The 20,573-nt window shown below is 45.4% G+C and overlaps 1 protein-coding gene across 3 annotated transcripts in view; it reads right to left on the bottom strand.

The window, feature by feature from the left end:
* Positions 1 to 12,399, bottom strand: part of TCAF2 (TRPM8 channel associated factor 2) — a 24,333-nt gene extending 11,934 nt beyond the window's left edge. For 2 of the 3 annotated variants that reach the window (XM_063321954.1, XM_063321953.1), the window contains exons 1-7: positions 12,270 to 12,399; positions 10,879 to 11,512; positions 7,672 to 8,642; positions 5,622 to 5,716; positions 4,421 to 4,634; positions 3,334 to 3,573; positions 1,028 to 1,365 (exon numbers count right to left, since the gene is read on the bottom strand). In XM_063321954.1, the coding sequence (XP_063178024.1) occupies positions 1,028 to 1,365; positions 3,334 to 3,573; positions 4,421 to 4,634; positions 5,622 to 5,716; positions 7,672 to 8,642; positions 10,879 to 11,495 (2,475 nt within the window). In that variant the 5' untranslated portion in view covers positions 11,496 to 11,512; positions 12,270 to 12,399. Of the gene's footprint in view, positions 1 to 1,027; positions 1,366 to 3,333; positions 3,574 to 4,420; positions 4,635 to 5,621; positions 5,717 to 7,671; positions 8,643 to 10,878; positions 11,535 to 12,269 lie in introns of those variants that run through there. The other variant, XM_063321952.1, reaches the window with a different exon arrangement.
* Positions 12,400 to 20,573: the final 8,174 nt, after the last annotated feature.

The raw sequence follows: 20,573 nt of genomic DNA on the forward strand, positions 1-20,573 counted from the left end.
TATTTTGTTGTTCACATAAGATGTGAGAGCTCCTAGACAAGGGGGCTGAGAGATACTCACAACAGTCAGTAGCTTAAGCCATCATAATGGACATTCACCTTAAAGTCCCCAGTGAAAATCCTGTTGAGTGCTCTCTCCATTAGACTACTAGTTGCTACAGGGAAGAAAGGGAAAGGGGGAAGTGACAGATCAGGCTGCCCAGAGAGGTGGTGGAGTCTCCATCTCTGGAGACGTTCAAAACCCGCCTGGACGCGTTCCTGTGCAACCTGCTCTAGGTGACCCTGCTCTGGCAGGGGGGTTGGACTAGATGATCTCCAGAGGTCCCTTCCAACCCCTATCACTCTGTGATTCTGTGAAGGAAAAAGTCTCTCTCACATCTCTCACATGCTTCCAAAAAGAATGCAGTTTAATCTAGGACATGGTTCATGCTTTAGAGTCTCAACAATGGTGAGGGATCAAGCTACATGTGCAAGAGGATAAGCTGAACCCATCCCCTTGCCACTTGATGGACTACACTGGCTCCACTCAGTGCATTGGCTGATACAAACACCCTGCTCTTTTTAATATTATGTAAAGAGGAGCCTAGTCATGTATCTCACCAGGATACTGCTAGAAGCCTGGCTCTTCTAGACACTTTACAATGCCAAGAGGTTTTTTTGGCCAACTAGCCCAATGTCCCACAGAAAATCTGCAGCAGGTTAAAGAGCTGTGCCCAAATTTGATCATCCTTTTCCCATGCTGTATAACAAGAAGCAGTTCCTGCTTCTCTCCTAGGGAAAAATATTAATATATTGAACTAAGCTCTCTCCTGAGCAGCTAAGTCCCAGTCTGGCAAAGGAAGGTTTGCAGGAGACATCAGCAACAGATGCTCTATCTGTATAGATAGAGTGCTTTCCGGACCCAAGATGAACCCAGATTGTAAGCAAACACTTGAAAGGCATGACAGCTACAGTCACCAAGCTGCAGGCATCCTTCTGATACAGGCTTCACTGACTGCACTAAGAATACACCCACTTTTCCCAGTTACCTGCAGGTATGTCTCCAGAGCAGTCCAGACCTCCCAATCCTTTAGTTTAGCGCCTTTCTTCAGATACTCTCTTATCCTTGCCTCCCGACACTGTGACCTGAGCGCCTGATGCGCTTTATGCCTGGGAATCCCCAGCACGTTCTCGTGAACATAAACAGACCAGAGGTTGCAGGTGGCCTCTGTGGTATGAGGGGGAAACTCCCACGCTTTCTGCTGTTGATTGTGTCCCAGTTCATGAACAGGGCCCCAAAGACCAGTAGTTTGCATGTGCTTCATGTCTAACATCTCCTTCACTGAATCCAGGTGGCCCATGATGGGGTAGCCAGCATGCATCCAGCCTGCAGGAAAGACAGGTACCAACACGTAAGTGCTCACTCCAGTGCCTGTTAGACATAAATGACTATTTTTTTTTTCATTTCTCTAGTGCCTTTCCTCCATCTCACAAACCACACTGTATAAATGACAAATCTTTCCCTTTGTGAGATAAGGAAATACTACAATTTTCACCCTAACAAATAGTCAAATAAGTAATGTAAAGGTAGTACCGAACTATCAGTTAAGCACAGTTTCCCCTGCTTTCCCTTGGAAGTGGTGGAATCACCATCCTGGAGGTATTTAAAAGACGTGGTGCTTAGGGACACGGTTTAGTGGTGTGTTTTGGCAGTGTTAGGTTAGGTTGGGCTTGATGATCTTAAAGGTCCCTTCCAACCTAGACAATTCAATGATTCTATACACATACGCTCATGGTTGGACTGAGGCTGAGAATTCAGGATGAGGGAAAAAGCCTGACCATTGCCCAGAATACACCTGAACTCTTACAAACTGAGCACAGATAACGCCAACCCAACCATGTAGTAATGTGATTCAGCATCCTGGCAGAGCTTGAGTGGATACTGCAGGTCCGCACTCCAGTAGTCAGCAGTGTGGATGAGACACATGGAAGTCACAGTTTGTCATCCCAAGTGATGCAAAGCTTGTCAGGCTTAAGCCTGTTCTAAACCTCACAGGATAGCTATACTATAAACAACTTCCCAGCATCATGCTAGGCAAGAATCCTGCACTGCAAGGGATTTTACTCATGTCTCCTTGGTGTCCCAAATTTATCCTTCTTCTAGAAGATTCACAAAGCTTCATAGAAGAGTCACCTCCCCAAACTCAAACAACTACTGTAGGAGGAGATAAGTAGCACTTTACACTCACTATATAGAGAGCCTACACAGCCGTATTTGACTGAATACTAAGCTTATAGACTACCCAAGTTGGAGAACATGAATGGCAACGCCCCTTCCACAAGAACTAATTAAGATCTTGAGCTCCCTCTTTTTTAATAAGAGGGATGCATGCATTTAGCAGCCACTGGCACCCAAAACATTCAGGTCCAGAAATGTGAGTGAAACCATTTAGTCCACACAAAACTGAAGGGAAATTTGTGTCTGCAGACTATGATCTTTTCAACTGGCATTTGCTCAGGATAACAGAACTTAACACTCCCAAGATGCGCAACAAATTCTTTCCATGTGGCTTAGCAAAGGCTTAGAACATCAGGGTTCATGCCAAGTGCTTGTCTCATTGTGGGATGATGAAGTTAAGCAGTCTATTTTGAAGAACAATTGAACAAAACTTGTATCGCAAAGTTCCACATTTACCACCTAATTTGACTCTAGATCAAATGCACTCAGTTCACAACTTGAACAGCTGGGGTGGGGGAGCATCAGCTGCAAAACTATTAACTTAAGGGCTTTGACGGTGATATTGGTTCAGCTTCTCCATTGCCATCATCTCAGGCACGTCTTTTTGGGCTAAGTTTTGCCCACAATAACCTTTGTGCAGCCCGTCTCCAGCAGGTAGGCACACATAGGTTTAAAATGTGTGTGAGACGTGTGAGATGTGTGAGAACAGTCCTGTGGCTGAGGCAGGGAAAAAACAGAAATCAGGTCGCCATCTGCCAGCTGTACTGACTCTGCAGTGCATTCAAGAGGGAGAATGAGTAACTACATGTGAATCAAAGCCACTGCAGTCAGCAGCTCTGCCTCTTAACATGCCCAGGCAGAACAGCTAAGTGAGACAACACCAGTTTTGAGAGCAGGGAGGCATCTGAAAGGGTCAATATGTTTTTTTAAGCCCCAGCTCACCATGCTTCCATCCTGACAGAATAGCTCACACTTACACAAGGGTCACAGTCATCTGACACCTTATGTATGTTTCTAGTCTGGTTTTAGCAAAATACCCTTGAAAGAACAGACACTTCTGCTAGAGGCCACTTTGCCTCTTAGCCCCTTGAGAAGGCCATATGGCAATGTACCTACCAAATGAGATCTGGACATCTGTTACAATCCTCTCTGGCCTTGGAAATTTTGTTGGTATGGCTGCCAATTTGCTTATTGCCACCATGATCTCATTCCACAGGGTCAGCAGTGGCTCTGGGTTCTCCATGTGGCGGATGCTGTCAGATGGCACTGTCAGGATGAGATTGTCAACAGCAAGTTCTGCCCAGGGAGCAGGGTAGTGCCGGATACAGGTCTTCCACTGGCTTTCACAGGTCTCCCCTACATTGACAACAGAGAAGATCAGTTAAACACAGCTCTGACTTTTCAGCACAGTTCTAAATGTCAAGCTGGGAAACCACAAGTTGGGAAATTATCTTGGAAAACAGTATGTGTTAGTTGTGTGACTGGGGGTGGTGGCTGTTAATTAGTTAATCCTCATCCTGTGCTTGGGAAATCTCCTCAGGTTCTTTTATGGATGGGAAACAGAAAGGATTGGCATATACCAGAGCAGTAACGTAGCAAGAACAGATCCCTGTTTCCCATCTGAGAACAAGAAGCATCAGGCTTCTCCAGCATCCCTTGATGATCTCATTTCTTCTTCTCCATCAGATATTTGCTATTTCATGTAACAACCCTGGTTTTGTTTAGTTTGCCAGAAGAGCAAGAAGAAATTGTATACAGAAAGAAAAGAGAAACTGATGGAAAACACGGGAAATTCATCAGAGATTTACTGTAGGGACTGGAGATGGCCATAGAGGGGCACAGTAAAGCAGGCAGAGCACAATGCAAGATTTGCTGTGGCAGAGGTCAAGCGGTCTCCCTCCAACACAACGAATTCCATCGGAAATGACAACTCCAACCTCAAGAAATGTCAGTTTGGACAAATCCTGCCCATTTTGTGACAGCTCCCTTACCTACCTCCTGCTATGTAGCAGGCACAGAGTGATTAAGTGGCTTACCCAGAATCCCAGAGGACAACAAAGCAAGGAAACTAAATCTGGGATATTCCTAAAGTATTCCAAGTATTCCTAAACACAAGTATTTCTAAGACATACCTTTCAGTCACAGAGAGAGCAGCATCTGTGAGCAGCACTAAGGAGAAAGGCACCAAGGTAAACAAACCTACCAAGCTTGAAGAAAGGAGCTCTGACTGCCCCTTCTACCGTGATGGGCACTTTCCCCAGGATGCTGTTTGCTGGTACTATGATGTAAATGAGGCCACCCCAGAGGCAGGAAATAGACTGTTTCTGGCAGGCAATATCACAGGTGCGTATTACCACTGGGGCCCGCTTCAGCTCTGTGGCATGAGAGAGATCATCCGTGTGACACCCAATCTGCACCTGGAAAACAGAAGGGTAGGAACAGCTGGTCAAAGGGCTCTGAGCTCGACCTGGCAGACCAACCACAACACTCCGAGTCATCTGCTGGCAGCACTGTCCTTCCAGGGCACGCACACAGAAGCGGCCTTCTGACTCCAGCCTCGTTCAAGCTTTCTGCCTGTAGTGACCAGAAATAGCAAATACAATGAAAAAAGCTGGTGAAGTTCAGTGTTATCCCTGTCTCAGACAGTGTTAGAGCAATACTCCCATTACTGCTGGGTCAACTACATTCTTCACTAGCAGTTCAGGGTACTGCAGGACTTCTTTCACTGCACTGTACTTGCATTGATCATTCCTTCACCAGCGTCAGTCACATCCTGTAACATAGGAGGTGGAAAGATGTGATTACTGCTGGCTTCTTTAATTGTATCTCGTCCTTGGTCCTCATACAGTAGCATGTGACGGCAGGTGACAACAGGATCAGACAGAAACACCTGAGTAAACTTTGCATTTCAGCTGCAGGGAGCTCTCTGCAAAACATATCCAAGCAGGTGAGCATTTATCTGCTTCATACTTTGCAGAGAACAGGATGACAAGCAACTCGTTTATACCTGATCTGGATACATCTACATAAGCAACAGTGACAGCACTGTGAAAGTACCCTATGAGACATCTAGAGAGCCAGAACTAAGTCTGGTGCATAGAAGGGCTCAAGTACTCATCTTGGGCATGAAAATCACCTTGATCAGTTCTCTTTGCACGATAAGAAAACACATACAGCTGCCTTCAGGCAGCAGCCATACTCAATTATCCTGCCAGCACACAGAATAAGAAGAATGCAACAGAAGAGTGGGAAACGTGAAAAATTATGACAATGCACTGAAAGTGCCACAGGGTGGCAGCAGTAGGAAAGGATTGAAAAGGCAGCAAAACCGATGAGAAAAGCCTTTTTGCAAGCTATTTTTGATTGCTCGCCTGGCAAATACTTCGGTGTAAACAGAAGCTTACCTTCAGACCAGCACTGACCACCAGGCAAGGGAATGTTATAACTGCTGTGTGCCCTTCAGGGAGGTAGAGTCCTGTACTCCTCCAGGCTGTCTTACCTAAAGGTAGGAGAACACGGTTCTCAAGAGTCGAGCCCTTCTTTGGCCTGACTTTATGGATTCTGGATATTTTAAGCTGCAACAGCAGAATATTCCATCCTTTTCTTTTCCCTTGCTCTACAGTCGCAGAACTGTTTCACGTTTTACCCAACCTGTCAGAAATAGTTTTAAAGCAATAGGGTAGAAGTGTGAACAAGATCATCACACCATTAGCAAGCAAGCCCACCCAAATTTGAACTTCTGAAAATGCCAAGCTTAAATGTGTTTACTAGTATCTTTTAAAAATAATACGAAGAAAAGAAACCAAACTCCCAACACCTCCTCCTCTCCTCAGATCCTCTTACCCTAAAGCCCTCATAAGAGGTGCATACTGAGGTGGTATTAAACACCGTTGAAGTTGTAATGGTCATAAAACATTTCCTAAATAACTGACTGACATTGACATCGACATCGCATTTTTCCTTACTGACTGGTCCAGCACATGCTGCGGCCTGCATGAATTCCCGTTTCTAGCTAACTGAAGTTATAAGAAAGCCTAAAAGGACTGTCTTATGCTAAATTTAACTGTAAGATGGGGTACTCCACCATACCACTACAATTCAGCATGTTTCTAGGCAGTCTTCCCATGGAAATGTAAGTCTCCTCTGCCTAGATCTCTGCAAAACCTTGTGATACACAGTGCAAAACTGATCCATCTCTACTGTACTGATGAGGCAAAATCTACTCCCTAGTTCTGACATAAAGTCTACTCAAGCATATTTCAACACAAACACAAAAAGTCCTAAAAAACTGTCATAAACAACCTCTCCCATCCTCCAAGAAAGGAGGACCAGTTTTGTCAAGCAAAACCTAACCCAAGGAAAAATGCAAATTAGACCATATCACTATGTTTCACCAGTTCATCTCAGTTTTGCTGAATTTGCACCAAAGTTAGTTTTGAAAGGGTGCTCAGGGTTTGACAGCATTTTTTTTGTTTGTTTATGTGAAATGACACAAAGTCTGAGTATTTTTGGTCAAACAAAATACTGTGTTCCGTCCAATGCATTCAGTTCAGCCAACGCTAACGATTTTCCCCTTTTGTCCTGACTCATTAGTGTTAAAACAACTTTTCTCTCTGCATATCCTCTGCACTCAGACACTGCGACTCCAGAACAATCTCCTTCATCTCATTAGAACAGTTTGCAAGCAACTCCTTTCAATGATATTCCAATACAAAAAAAAAAATATATAAAGATTAATCTGTTCAGGGGATAATACCTTACTAGATGAATTTTACCTAGAGTTTAAACATATCAGTTGTGAGCAGGAATCTCAGCAAGGTTGTATAGGTTTTTTTAAGCTTAGACAAATCATTCAGGATGTAATTACCAAATACCTTGGCGCCAGTGATGGTGTCAGCCCAAGAGGTTCCCACCATGCTTCCAGCCTCTTGTTTTCACCCCCAAAACCAGACTTTCACTCCATCAGTTATGCTAACACAAGTTGTGAAACCATGCTATAACTCAGGATGAAATCATCTAGATAAAAAATAAACCTTTTGTTCCTAATGCCTACGTCTTCGTAGGATGGCCTCACAGACAGCTAGCACAACTATGGTGAGAACAACCTGCAGTGCAGAGCCTGGATTTTCTCAAGGAGGCTTTCTCGCCCAAGCCGTTGTGCTGTGCAAGTACCCTGCGATGACTCTGTCAGGTGGTTCTTCTCCCTCAAGTGCCTGTGCACGAACAGCGAGGAAGCAGGACTTGCACAGGGTGTGTCAGAGAACAGAAATCGGGGCTGGCAACAAAAGGAGCCTGTCTGCCACGACACAGACATGAGCCTCCTCACAAGTCCACAGTGAAATTGCACATCTGTCCTCATGTTCAGACATATACAGGAACGTGCACACTGAGGATGGGTGCCCCACTGATCCCAACAACAGGATGCATCAAGAGGAAGGGAGATACACTCCTCACCTGGGTTTGTGCCATCAATTTCCACAGTGATGGGGAGGGCACAGACCCCAGCAGCAGATTTCTGCACTAGAGCTGCACTGTCCGTCATGGTGAGGGACAGCTCGGTTGCCATGCAGAGAAGCACTGCCTCTTTGGAGTTGCTCTTGACAGGGCAGTGCCTGCTGACGTGTGGGATCCCACTTCTCTGAAGCACTTTGGTCAGGATGCGGTGGAGCGAGGCATATGCAGGGCAGTCGTGGGCTGGGATGTGCAGAAAAGCAGCGCAGTCTTGTGCTAGCCTTTGCAGCCAGTCCTTCAAGGGGGCCTGGAGCTCCTCATGCTTGTCTACATGGCTGTTGAAAAGAGCGAGCGCCTTGCGGAAGTGGTAGTGCTCCCCAGACCCCACGGCTGGGTGCTTAGCTGCCTGGCCGCTCTGCCCCAGGATGCTCAGCCCAAAGCGGTTGAGGATTTTGTTGCCAGGATAATTTGCCACAGCAGCTTTGCCATGGTTCTGGGAAGCCCAGCACCAGGCCTGGCCTCCAACCAGTAGGCCACCTCCCTCTGCCACAAAAGCATGAAGCTTCTCTGCCTCTCTGTCGCTGTAAGAAGAGCAGCAGTACACGCTGATGTCACCTGTCAGCTGTGACACCTGTGACTTCACCTCTCCCTGAGAGAGGAGGCTACACAGTTTCTTTAGGCTGGCATCCACGCCCACCAGCCCCTTTCTCCCAGCATCCAGCCAGCGGACAGCATTGAGCACGAATCTGGCTAGCTTTGGGGAGAACAGCTGGCTCTCGTGGGTTGCCACCACAACACGACCTTGGCCATAGCGCGCTGCAGCTAAGAGGCAGCAGTGTGAGCTGTCCAGGCAGAGCGGGAAGGAGAGTACACCGTGCACCAGCAAGATGGAAGGTATGCCCCCTGTCACCAAATCCAGCTCCGACACACCACGCAGGAGAAACTCAGCATCAAGGCCGAGGTTGGCCTGGTGCCTGCAAAAACAGAAGAGGTCCAGGTTAGCCCTCATCTTAGAATCCTTTCCACAAAAGGCCACCTTGTCCATCCCTGCCTCTTCTTCCTCCCTCAACCTAGTAAGTCATGTTGCCAGTTCTTACAGTTAAAAAAATAAATCCATCAATACCTCATTTTTTCTCCTTTTAAAGCCTCAGATTTTGCAGCCAAGTAAATCTGTAAGAATCTCAGAACTCATTTAAAAAAGAGAGAGAAAGAAGAGGTCAAAAGGAAGTTTCTAGCCCTCTGACTTTGAAGAGCAGCTTGAAAATCTAAATGCATTGCAGAAACTCAAGAATCAGAAGACCTTTCATATCTTTTTAAACTGCAAATGATGTGTGAAGCGGCACATCTCTTACAACAGAAACTTTCTCCATTTACCCCACCCTAGCCATTACTAGTTAGGGCAAGCCCAGGAGATTTCTGTCTTCTCCCAGACTCTGCCACCACTGAGACCTGAAGAAAGCACAGCTAGGCCAAATGGGCCAGATGGACAGGCACACAGCTAGGCAAATAACAAGTTACTAGAAAATGAATCAGGGCCCTAACACATAGTCCTCACATCAGATTATACTGTGCAGAAAAACATGTTGAATTACTCTCATTTGATTTGTTTACACTTTCTCCTGGTTCTGCGAAACACAGTTTTCTCCTAACACCTGGAAATAATCTGTTGTTACACGGCCATTGCAGCCAACTCAATAAGAATAAATGATGCTGCCATTCTGCATGCCCATAGAACAGGAATTAAATCTGCAGCTCTCCTTTGGTTATTAATTTACTGAGACCCTTTGTCACACAGAGTATACGCTCAGGCATACGGCACAGCACCTGCCTTAGAGTGCAGTCTGATTCTCTGTGGGTTAAGCAAAGGCCAGCAGGAAGGCCCAGATGCACAGAGCTGTTGTGTTGCACGGAAATTACATATTTCTCTGGGGCTCTGGATCCAATCAAAACCACCCTAAACAAGGTGTAATTCACCATCAGATACCATTTAAAGTCTTGTTAACTGCTATGTAATTTTTCTCTTCTGAATTGTCCACTTCTCTTCCTCTTCCATGCTCTGTGCATGAGGCAGTGGGAACATGCCCACGCACTGCAAGTGGGAACAAGAATCGATCAGCAAATTTTAATGAAGTAACTTCGTTTGTTATCTGTGTCCAAAGCGCTTTGCTGAATTCAACAGCAGAGCTTTCTAGTACCTTTTTTGGGAAACAAACTGAGCATCCAGAGAGTATAAAATCCAATTATTTTGTCTGAAAATAACAAAAATTTAGTATTACATATGCACAAGGAAAGAAAAGGCTGTGAAGGAAAGACTTGCACGGAATTTTATTGTAATTGTTGCAGCTTGCATTGCAGTGAAATGAAGCTGCCACACAGAGGAAGCACAGCAGCACTCATGCTCCTTGGAGAACCTGCCGCACCTTGTGTAACTCAGCAGAAAGTGGGTGAAGCACAGCATGGCACACCTGCCCGCAAAGGGAGGTGGGGGAAGACAGCAGAGCAACGCCAAGGACTCTGATGCCTGCTCTGCTGCGCAGTACGAGTTATAGCAGCCTTGACTTTTACACCTACTGCTCCAGTATCCAAGGGGCCAGGCTGGAATCCCAAATGAACCAGGGCACCAAGATTTCCTGTCCACAGCCCATGTCAGAAGCTGAGAAGGGAGGTGTCACCCAGCCCACCCCCTCAGCTCTGCACCTGCCCCTGGGTTTCACCTGCAGAAGGCAAATTTCTGCAAGGAACTGGTTAAACAGGTTTGGCAGCTGCCAGCCAGAGCCTTGCCCAGAGGGCTGGCCTGGCGCTCCATCTCCAACCTGGTTTTGAACTGTGGGACAGTTGCCCTGAACATACACGTCTGGGGAGAGGGAGTAACTCTTTTTACTCCTCCTGTCCCTGCCCCCATCTTGCTGTGTGTGCACACTTAGTCAGACAGACTGCTATAGAAGATGGCTCCCCTTGTTTCTTTGCCCTTGAATGAATTCCCCAGGCCTGGTCCAGCTGCCCTGGAAGCAGTCAAAGACACCATTCTTTCCAATTGCAAACAGCAGGAAGGTCCCCCTTAAATTGGAAGACAACAGTTGCATCCCATCCTGGCTATTAAAGAACCATCATTCACCATCATCCTTATCTCTCACCTCAAGAATCTTCTATAAACACCTCACCTGCTTAACCTGAACAGTTGTTTAAATAGAGAGTAGTTCAGATACTCACGGGACAATTAAGGGGATCTTGGAAATTTTCTTGGCAACTTTGAAGATGCCTTTCTCCACAGTGTTTCCTGTGAAGTACACACCAGCCACGCTGGTCACCCGATTCCCAGGAAATTCAAACAGAACCTTCTCCTTGCCGTGTTGACTCGCCCAGTGCCAGGCCTGGCCGCCAATGAGCAGCCCTCCACCCCTCTTTACAAAGCCGACCAAGTCTTTTGCCTGTGTGCTGTCATAGGCATCCATACAGTACACCCCCAGGGAGGAGCTGAGCTCTGCCCCAGCCTGTACTTTGGTGCCAGCCCCGAGCAGCAGCTGGGAGAGGGAGTCCAAATGAGGATGGACTCCAACCAGGGCCTCGGGGGAAGGCTTGAGCCACTCCGCAGCATTTCTGAGGAACTGGGAAAACTTGGAGTCCTTCAAGATTCCCTCATGGGAAACAACCACCATCCGGCCCTTCCCATACTGTGAAACGGCGATCAAAACCTGCTTCTTAGAGCTCACAAGCACAGGGTAGGCATCCTCTCCGACAAGCAGCAGCTCACAAGGAACAAAACTGCCAGTGAAGTCCCATGGTCCAACACCATCCACTAACAGCTCATAGGTGGCAGAAGGTTTCATCTTCAGGTCACTCTTATCTGGTGGAAAGAAGACCAACATTCATTGGAGTATGGTTCAGCAATAAAACTGTAACAATTCTGTGGGGTCCCTTCTGGGTTGTCTAGTAAGAACTCCAAACAAACAGGAAACATTTACTGGAAGGGGCTTTGTGGACACAAGTTTTGGGATTTTTTTTTCTTGCTTGGCTCTGTTATCACACTATTTAAACACATTTAAACAGATGTGACAAATATATGAAGATGATGGAGGAAAAGAAAGTGACTGTTTCAACAAATTCGGCTATGCACCATAGAGGAGAACCGGGAAATAAAGGTACTCACTTTCCCACTAGCAATTTATTTGGAGAGGGAAAGTACAGAGAGTCCAGGAAAGAAAATCAGAAGACCTTATCAACATAACACACGGCGTAATTCAAACATGCAGTTCACATTTTTCTTCCTAACTGGATACATACAGAACTACACACAGTTACTGCAAGAAGATATTCTGAAGTTGTACTTTTCTATCTCCATTTAGGCACTATAAGCCCTTGCTTAGTATTAAGAGGTGCTGCGAGCGGGAGGAGAGTCAGCAGAAATGGTGAGGACAACCAGCCCCCTGAAATAACTGTCATTTTAAATCACATAGTACCTAGGAGAGCAGGTCTGGGCACAGGAGATTCATGCCCTAGTTCCCTGCTCCAACTGCCTCGTGATCTCAAGGAAATAATTTCCCTTTTCCGTAGCTTTGTTTCACCTATTTTCCCATCTATGAAGTAAGGAAAGTGGTACTGACCTCATTTGCCAAGACTTCTGATGTCTATGGGTGACGCGTGCTCTATTTAGGCTCCCCCAGCTTGAAAGTTTGGCAAAATTATCTTCTGCTGAGCTGGGGCTGCTGTGACAGTGCAAACAGGAAGGCTCTGAGGTAGAGAGTATGCCCCGGTCCCACCCAGTTCCTGCCATTCAGGATTCACAAGGCTGACTTGGAGCATAACGCCTACGGCAACGGAAGGCGCTGCTCTGGGGCAGGCCTGGCCCTTTCCCTGGCAGCATCCCGTGCAGCGTTCTCTGGTCTTTGCGTGCATTTCATATTTGGCTACCCTGAGAGCAAATCCTTGGCATGCAAACACAGGAAAATTGAGAAACCCTGGAGAAGTAGCATTCTTGATTTGTATTTATTTGTCACAAGCCCCAGGGTGCTCAGAAACAGCAACCTGATCGAGAATGATAGTTTCATTCCCATTGCTTATCCTCTGGATGTGCCTTGAAGCTCCCGTTTTTGACCCGAACCCTTGGGAGATCCACTGTTGTTTTACATATGCTTCCACAGTTGAAGTTGCTGATTAGCGTAGGATAAAAACTACATTGCCCAGTAATTTAGTGCTTGTTTGCTGACTTAGTCTGAATCTCAGCTTTGTTTCCCTGGGTTTGAATAAGCCCTACATTTAAAGGCAAATACAAGATCTAAGTGGTTTAGGTGGTTTGCCAGGAATCACGCCAGAGAGCAGTAACACAGCTTGGGAAAATACTGAAGTTTTTTTCTGGTGGCTTCTGTGGATTTGATACTAATGTACCTAGGTACTGATACACTGACCATGGTGTAGGGGAGGGGAAAATCAGGTGGATAGTTTCAGCAACTTGTACTCTACCTGAGGATTACCCTACAGGACTAGGTTTGAAGTAAATTCAGTAAAAAAAACCCCTGACTTTTTAGCCCCCACCCTTCTTCTTATCACAGAATTTGGAAGCTAACATCCTAGATTCTGGTTCCACAGAAAGATGGGTGCTGTCTGGCACTCATCCAGAAAAGGAAGTGGCTGTCTTGGGAAGGATTTTAACTCTCTTAACGGAATGCAATTATCACCATATAACAGAAATCCCAATTTCTATGTAATCACAATTTCTCCTTTACCATTGTATTAACAATTTCAGTATGGAGAGAAGGAAGGAAGTATACTCATTAGACCCAGAGCAGACGTAACTACAGGCAAACTCCTCTTTCTAGAGAGAGAAGGGAGAAGACACAGCAGGGAAAGAAAACACCAATGTCTAACAAGAACTGCAGGAAGGTGCAGAAGACTGAGCTGTATGTCCGTTGCACCAAGCAGGAGGAAACAGCAACTAGCTCTGGGCACACACAGACGTAAAAGGAAGATCTTGGCTCCTAGCTGCCTCCCTTCTTAATGCAGAAGTGCAAATTCTCCATGGCAGTGTCTGGAAAAAGTCTCAGACTCTCAATTTCTTGTCTTTCCTCCTGCCCCTTCCACCTCCCACCTCCAGACAGTTCCCACGCCCTGCAGAGTTGAGAATATTGAGAGTAGATATTGGAACATACACTTACAAATCCTGCTACATGACTAATTCTCTCCTAGCCTTTCTTCTATCTCTGGAAAAGGGACAAAAACATGATAGGAAGGTATTTGGGCTCCATTAAATGCAGATTTAAGATTCCATCATCTGCTGTCCAGAAGCCATCACATCGAGGCAAAAGGGATGTGGATAGGGTAGGAAAAGAAGGAATATCCCTTGGTCCACTCAGGAATATCTCTGGGAAACAGGTGATTTCAGGGGCTTTAAGGGTGAATAAGGGAACATATTTTGTGTGTCAAGTGCTTAGTCACTCTGGGGGGAGTCCTTAAAGGTCCCTGTAAAGCCTGTAAGGATCTCTATAAGTAAAAAGTATGGGGTTGAGCAATATCTCAGACGAGCAGGGCAAAAGGCACCGGACAACCACTGAGGTGGATCAGTTGTTAAGAACACAGGCAGCTTAAGTGAGTGAGCAAGACACAATTCCTAGGGATTTGGCTGCTCTTCCTAAACAGGGGGTCCCTTGGAGTTCCTGGTCTTTCCTCTCTTCCCGATTTACAGTCTAGCTGTCTGCACAGTAACCAAGCACCAAGTATTCTGAGAAGTCTGTAGGCATAAAGAATCGGTGGGCTCTTGCTTAACATGTTTATCAACAAATTGAGCAAGGAGAGGAATGCTGACATGTGGCATTTGCTGAAGAGACAAAAGTACTTATATTCATTCTGTCTGTTCGTTATCAACAAGGTTTTAAACTGAAAGAGGGTAGATTAGATTGGATATAAGGAAGGAATTTTCTTATGATGAGAGTAGTGAGACACTGGAATAGATTACTCACAGCAGCTGTGGATGCCTCATCAGTGAAAGTGTTCAAAGTCAGGTTGGACAGGGCTTTGAGTGACCTGACCTAGTTAAAGATGTCCCAGTGGGGCAGGAGGGTTGGACTAGATGGTCACTGAAAGTCCCTTCCAACCCGAACCATTCTGACTCTGATTCTATGACTCATGGGCTGTGTAGCACAAATGCAAATTTAACATACATAAAAGTTGCAGGTCTATTTCAAAGTGTACTATGGCATATTCTTATAAAGAAAGCCAGTGTCTACACTTCAAGAATAAATGGCTCTAGAGATGGCTTAAGCATACAAGTAAGAGCCTGGTCTGATGTTACGGCAGTAACATGCTCAGGCTCTGCCCTGTTGGAGGATCAGAAACTTGGTCTTAGCCAGTGTGTGCTCACATATGAACAGCATCCAGGGCAACTGTGAGGCTGGACTACTTGCAAATGGGCTAAAATTTGTGTTAACCTGAAAATGGAGACAATGACTCACTCTCTGGACTGATTATCTCAGGTATGTTCTGCATGCTTCTCCACCTTTTTCAACACCTGTGAAAGCATAAGCACCACGAAGCCACCGATGGGGTAGGCGAAAGCAGAAACCCATGAAATTTAAAGATCAAGCAATGTGCAAGAAGGGTGATGATATGCAGCAATAAATTCAGGTGTAATGGATTGCACGCAAAAGAGAATGTCCACTTAAACTTGGACAACAACCTTTCTTAAAGAACTGCTCAAAACTATGGTAAAAGAAGGCACCTAGTGGAGATCATAGAATTTTTAGAGTTGGAAGGGACCCATAAGGATCATTGAGTCCAACTCCCTGCTCCTCACAGGACTAGCTAAACTAAACCATATGACTAAGAGCGTTGTCCAGACACTCCCTGAACTCCAACAGACCTGCTGCCATGACCACTTCCCTGGGGAGTGCCTTCCAGTGATCAATCACCCTCTCAATGAAGAACCTTTTCCTAATGTCCAAGCTGAACTTCCTGCGATGCAGATGGAGAAATGGGATTGAGAAGTGGGAGGCAGGCAAGCAAGAAAGCTTACATGGGAAAGACAAAGTTGGAAAAAAATACATCAAAAAAAGCCTTTTTAATGTCACATAATGAAAGTCAAAGAAACAAAGCTAAATACATCAAAGGGAAATAAAGCCAGAAAAGAAGTAGATTAGGTTGTAAAATTAATGACAACTCTAAAACTACAAATAAAAGCAAGATCTACCAAGAGCAACATCATAAAAAGCTCCAACAGTGCATACCTTCCAAAGGTGGCTGTTGATAAAAGCCCAGCGAGGAAAAAACGTAATCCATACAGATCAACAGAATCAGATTATCAAAGCCACTTTAGGTCAATTACCAAAGGTCATGACTGTATTTATATGTTTGGGGTTTTTGTTTTGTTTTTTTTTTTACAATTACAGTTAAGAGTTATTAGAAAACAGACCGAAACCCGATAAAAACTAAAAAAACAAACCAAACATTTTTAGTAAAAGTGCAGCAGAATCAATCTAGCAATTACCAACTGCAATTACTGTTATTGGTGTTATTTTCATTCAGCACTTCACAACAGTAGATTACAAAATACCACAATTTCCAAGCCTAGTAAAATGCTGCTGTGTTTTAAGGAAAAAAACAGGAACTGCCCATCCTTTCTGGTGGTGTTAACATGCACACATTAGGGTATACTCACTGGCTAACAGGCAAAGAAATAGAAAACCTTAATACCTGTCCAGCAATCTTAATTGCTTTTAAAGATAAGGCAAGGAAAGAACAAAATGAAAGCAGCTGATGACATCTGTCTGGGTATTTTAAAATAATTTTGCATTTGGAAAGATAATTAACATCTTAATTAAAATTAATTTTACTAACTTCCTATGAACTGAAAGCAGGCTGATGGGTTATGATCAGTATAGGAATACATTGAATCAGAAGAGACGTCTACACAAAAAAAGTGCTGTTTAGTCTTTTTAAAAATCTCTATCTGTTATCTAAAAAGGACAGCACATATCACATAAATGAAATTAATAAATAATAGAAAGTAATGTGCAGAAGACAGGACAAGAAGTCATAACCTTATTAGAAAATAATTTTTAAAAAACAAGAACTTGCCTAAATGCAAGTCCTATGGCCTGTAGTTTTAGAGAACTGTTGACATCTGTTGGTGAACAAGGAGAAGAGCAGCAGCTCAAAAATCTCCAAGAACTGCAGATACAAGCCCTTTTCCAGTCCTGCACTGGAGGGTTTGAGTCTCATTTGCATGCCTGCTACGTAACAGCTCAGATCATTTCCCTTTACATGTCGCTAGGCTTTAAATACTGTAACACCACTGTTTTAATTTGAAAAGGAACAGATAAGAGGCCTAATGCTCTTTGTACGTGGGCCATGCCAATCTACTCTAGTCTGCAGCGATGTGGTAAAGGATAAGGAAAAACACTTTCTCTCTTCTAAACTAAAAGAACAGCGCAGGACTTGCTTTGCTATATACTGCCGGGGAGCAAGGGAAAGCAGAGATACTGGCACAGATCCCTGAAGCTGAGAATGAAGAACAGGCAGGGTGTAACTCAGGTGCTGGGCAGCAGCCGACATCCTTAATGGCCTTACCACAGACGTGCCACACAAACTGCTTCTTAGTCCGATGAAGGTTTGTGCCCTACTGTGGACTTCAAGGGTAGCACTGCTTATTGCAATAAAAAAATGTGCAAGTCACATAAACTGAACATTATTTCCGCCTTATCATGCACCACTGTATTTTATAATGCAACAAGCAGAAGTATTACAAGCAATCCCTGATCTCTTAAATCATATTCTTTTCCAACTCAGTGTAACACACCAACAGAGGAACACCCAGGGTTTCTTCTGCATTCTGAGACTAACCAAGCAATCGCTCAGAAGAAATGGATGCAAAATAGAAAAAAATAACAAGTTTACTTAGTTCTTCATTACTGCAGCTAGATAGATACTTACAATCGATCCATTTTTGGATCAATTTACGGCCTTGTTTCAAATAACATATGTGCACAAATTGTTGCTCTCGCCCATGTCCTGTGAGTTATCCCTCCAGTATTAGTTTCCCTAGGAATGCCCTCACCACACTGGAGCTGCGCTGGGTCAAATCACGTCTTCCCTGGCAGTTGGCATCAGGGGCGTCCCTGCTGATGGCTGGGTTGTTGGCCTGCCTGCCAGCTGGTGACGAGTCCAAGTCAAGACGGAGTGTGTGGCTTCTGTCTTTATTCCTTTCTGACACCCCTGCTCAGCCCTTTCAAGCCAATGAAGTACACACCCAGTACTTGTGAGAAGCTTGGGTTCAGTTCTGTGTTCTAATCACAAATGAATATTCAGGGTTGTTCCCTTTTTGGTTATTCTGTTTGCTGTTATCTCTTATTGTCATCTTTGAGCTTGTACAGACCTGCATTCCTCACTTCTTATCGCCATTTGTGTGAGTCTGCAGCACCAGCTTGATCCACACAACTGGGGAAGGGAACCTCCAGGCCGCAGCCTGTCATGGCAGGGCTTTGGTCAACCTACACAGGGCAGTGATTCGAGCCACCACATATCCATGAAGTCAACCCTTTGACAGCACCACAAAGGTCCTTCCTTCCTGATGGGACAGGCTACCCCGAGTCCTGCCCTTGCCTGTCCAGCACCTGTCAATAAAACTACAGCTGAGCTGTGCTGCCTACAGCATCTTTTACATCCAAACCTTGTTATCTCTACCAAGTTTTTATATAAAGCCATAAATCTAGCATGTTGCAGACCAGCTTCATGTCCTGGGAGGCAGTGCCAGACTCTTGCTGCAACTAATTGCTTTTCAGGACATTTTACTGCCCAGGCTATTCTCTGTTATTTTAGCCAATCACCTCATTTGTCTTTCGCTCTGCCTGAAAGGTATTGACAAAATTTTCATTTTCACCTCTCCTAAGTGTACCCATCAAGTTCTGAAATCTTGCCTTTGTATTCTCCCTGCCTTGCTTAGTTATTGTCTTTACCATATATCTTCTGAAAACAGGCCTGACATGACATTAAGGCTCCTTTCCAATGCTGTGGTACTATAAACATGCCTTAAAAGAGGCTTAAAATGAGGCTTAAAAGACGGACTCTCCTGACCTTCCTTCCACCCATACATACCCTAGCTGAAAACAGGGGAGAGGCTGAAGTATACGAGCTATATAACGCTCCTAAGAGATCTCCACTGAAAGATCTCCTTTCCTTTTTACTACTTATCACTTCCCTAAACTTTGTTCTAGCATGTTTGGGAGCTGTAGCTAATTTGGCACCATTTCTACATGCTGCAACTTTTAAATGCTGGGTTTTGAAGTATACAACATACAGCTGAAAAAGTACCAGTCCCAAACAGAAAGTTCATTGCCAAACATAAGGCAGATGACGATCAAAAACTTATTTTAAACCAACGTATAGCTGGTTTATTATTAGAAAATCTAGGTGAAGAGAGGTCAGACCTGATGAACTGGGAGTGCAGAGAACTTGTTAGTGCTGACTGCGGTATGTAAATTCAGTACCGTACAGACTCATTCAGAAGTATCATCTCCCATGTTTTTGCTGTACCTCCCCTAACAAGACCTGTGAGACCTGCTTGACCAGAACCAGGTTCCATCCGCCTGTGTTCCTCAGTGCCAGCGTATCAGGGTCTAGCGTCTACGTACAAAACTAGCTTTGAACCTCTTACACATTTAATCTACAACCAAATAACACATCCATGTTAAATTGCAAATTGACAGCAGCTAGAAGCTTCTAGACCAAATGCACCCAGAAAACACAATTGTTTCTTTCTCTCTCCACCTTCCCCCTACTTGGTCAGTTTAGAAGTGCACTAAAGTGTCTTATTTGCTTGGGGTTGAAAAGCGTGCTGGTTTTCAGATGAAACCTGTAGATTTCACAGCTTATACCCACCTGCTGAAGAAACTACAGGTTCTTTAGGCTCTTTTGTTACAACTTTCCTTTGGCATCAGCGGAGCCATCCTAAGGCCGCTGGAGTCATTGTGCACTGTGCACAAACGCAGCTTTATACTGGCACAGAACACCGCCAGGCTGCATGCAGAGCCAGGACAGATGCAACACGCATACTCAAAGAGTAATCTCACACCCTGCTGGCAAACCCTCTGCACCCTTTCCAGGGATCCTTTCTGAACATAGACGTCTGCACTGCACTGCACTGCACTGCACGGGCCCACGCCCTGAGATGGCAATGCAGTTTGGAAAGGCAACTCTGGAAACACGGAACGCCAGCCTGTGCACCTCCTTCACCTTCAGTAACCGGCTTTGTTACCGAATCATCAAACACCAGGCTGAACACGCAAAAGCAGGAGGCGCGCAGCAAGCAGCCGCCTCTCCCCGCCGCCGCCGCTCAGGGGCCGTGCGCGGTGCAGCCGCCGTTGCGCAGCCCCTGCTCTTTTTAGGGGCCGCGGAGGAGCGGCTGCGGCGGCGCCCAGGGCCCGTCGGGAAAGAACGGAGGAGAGAGAAGAGAGAAAAGTTCAGGAAGGGCCGGGAAGGCGCTGCCCAAGGCGGGGAGCCGGCAAAGCTACGCGGGGGGGGGGGGGGGGGGGGAATCCGGTGTTAATGGCTTGCAGGGGAAGGTTGAATGCCTGTAACGTTTCTGCTGTAATTATTTATGCCCGAAATGACTGACAAGGTCCTGGTCTGATTTTATATCCTGGGAAGCTGGAAATGATTTTGCCAAAAGTGGCTTACATCCCTTGAGGTTTGTACAGATGCCACGTAAGCCCAGAACCTGGTCTGCTAATTACACTTGCACAAACGCTCTTCGTATTCAGAGGGGGCATCCCTTTCTATTGATGCATCCCCAAATATTCCAGCAGCAGGTCGAGACACCACACGGTGATGTTCACCTCAACGGATTCTGACAGACAAGCCACAGACGTCACTCTCTGTGCCCCAAGCATGTCTTCACCTTTCCCGAGCCGGGGTAACAAACC

Source organism: Chroicocephalus ridibundus, unplaced genomic scaffold, assembly GCF_963924245.1.
Source record: "Chroicocephalus ridibundus unplaced genomic scaffold, bChrRid1.1 SCAFFOLD_37, whole genome shotgun sequence".
NCBI classification, from domain to species: Eukaryota; Metazoa; Chordata; class Aves; order Charadriiformes; family Laridae; genus Chroicocephalus; species Chroicocephalus ridibundus.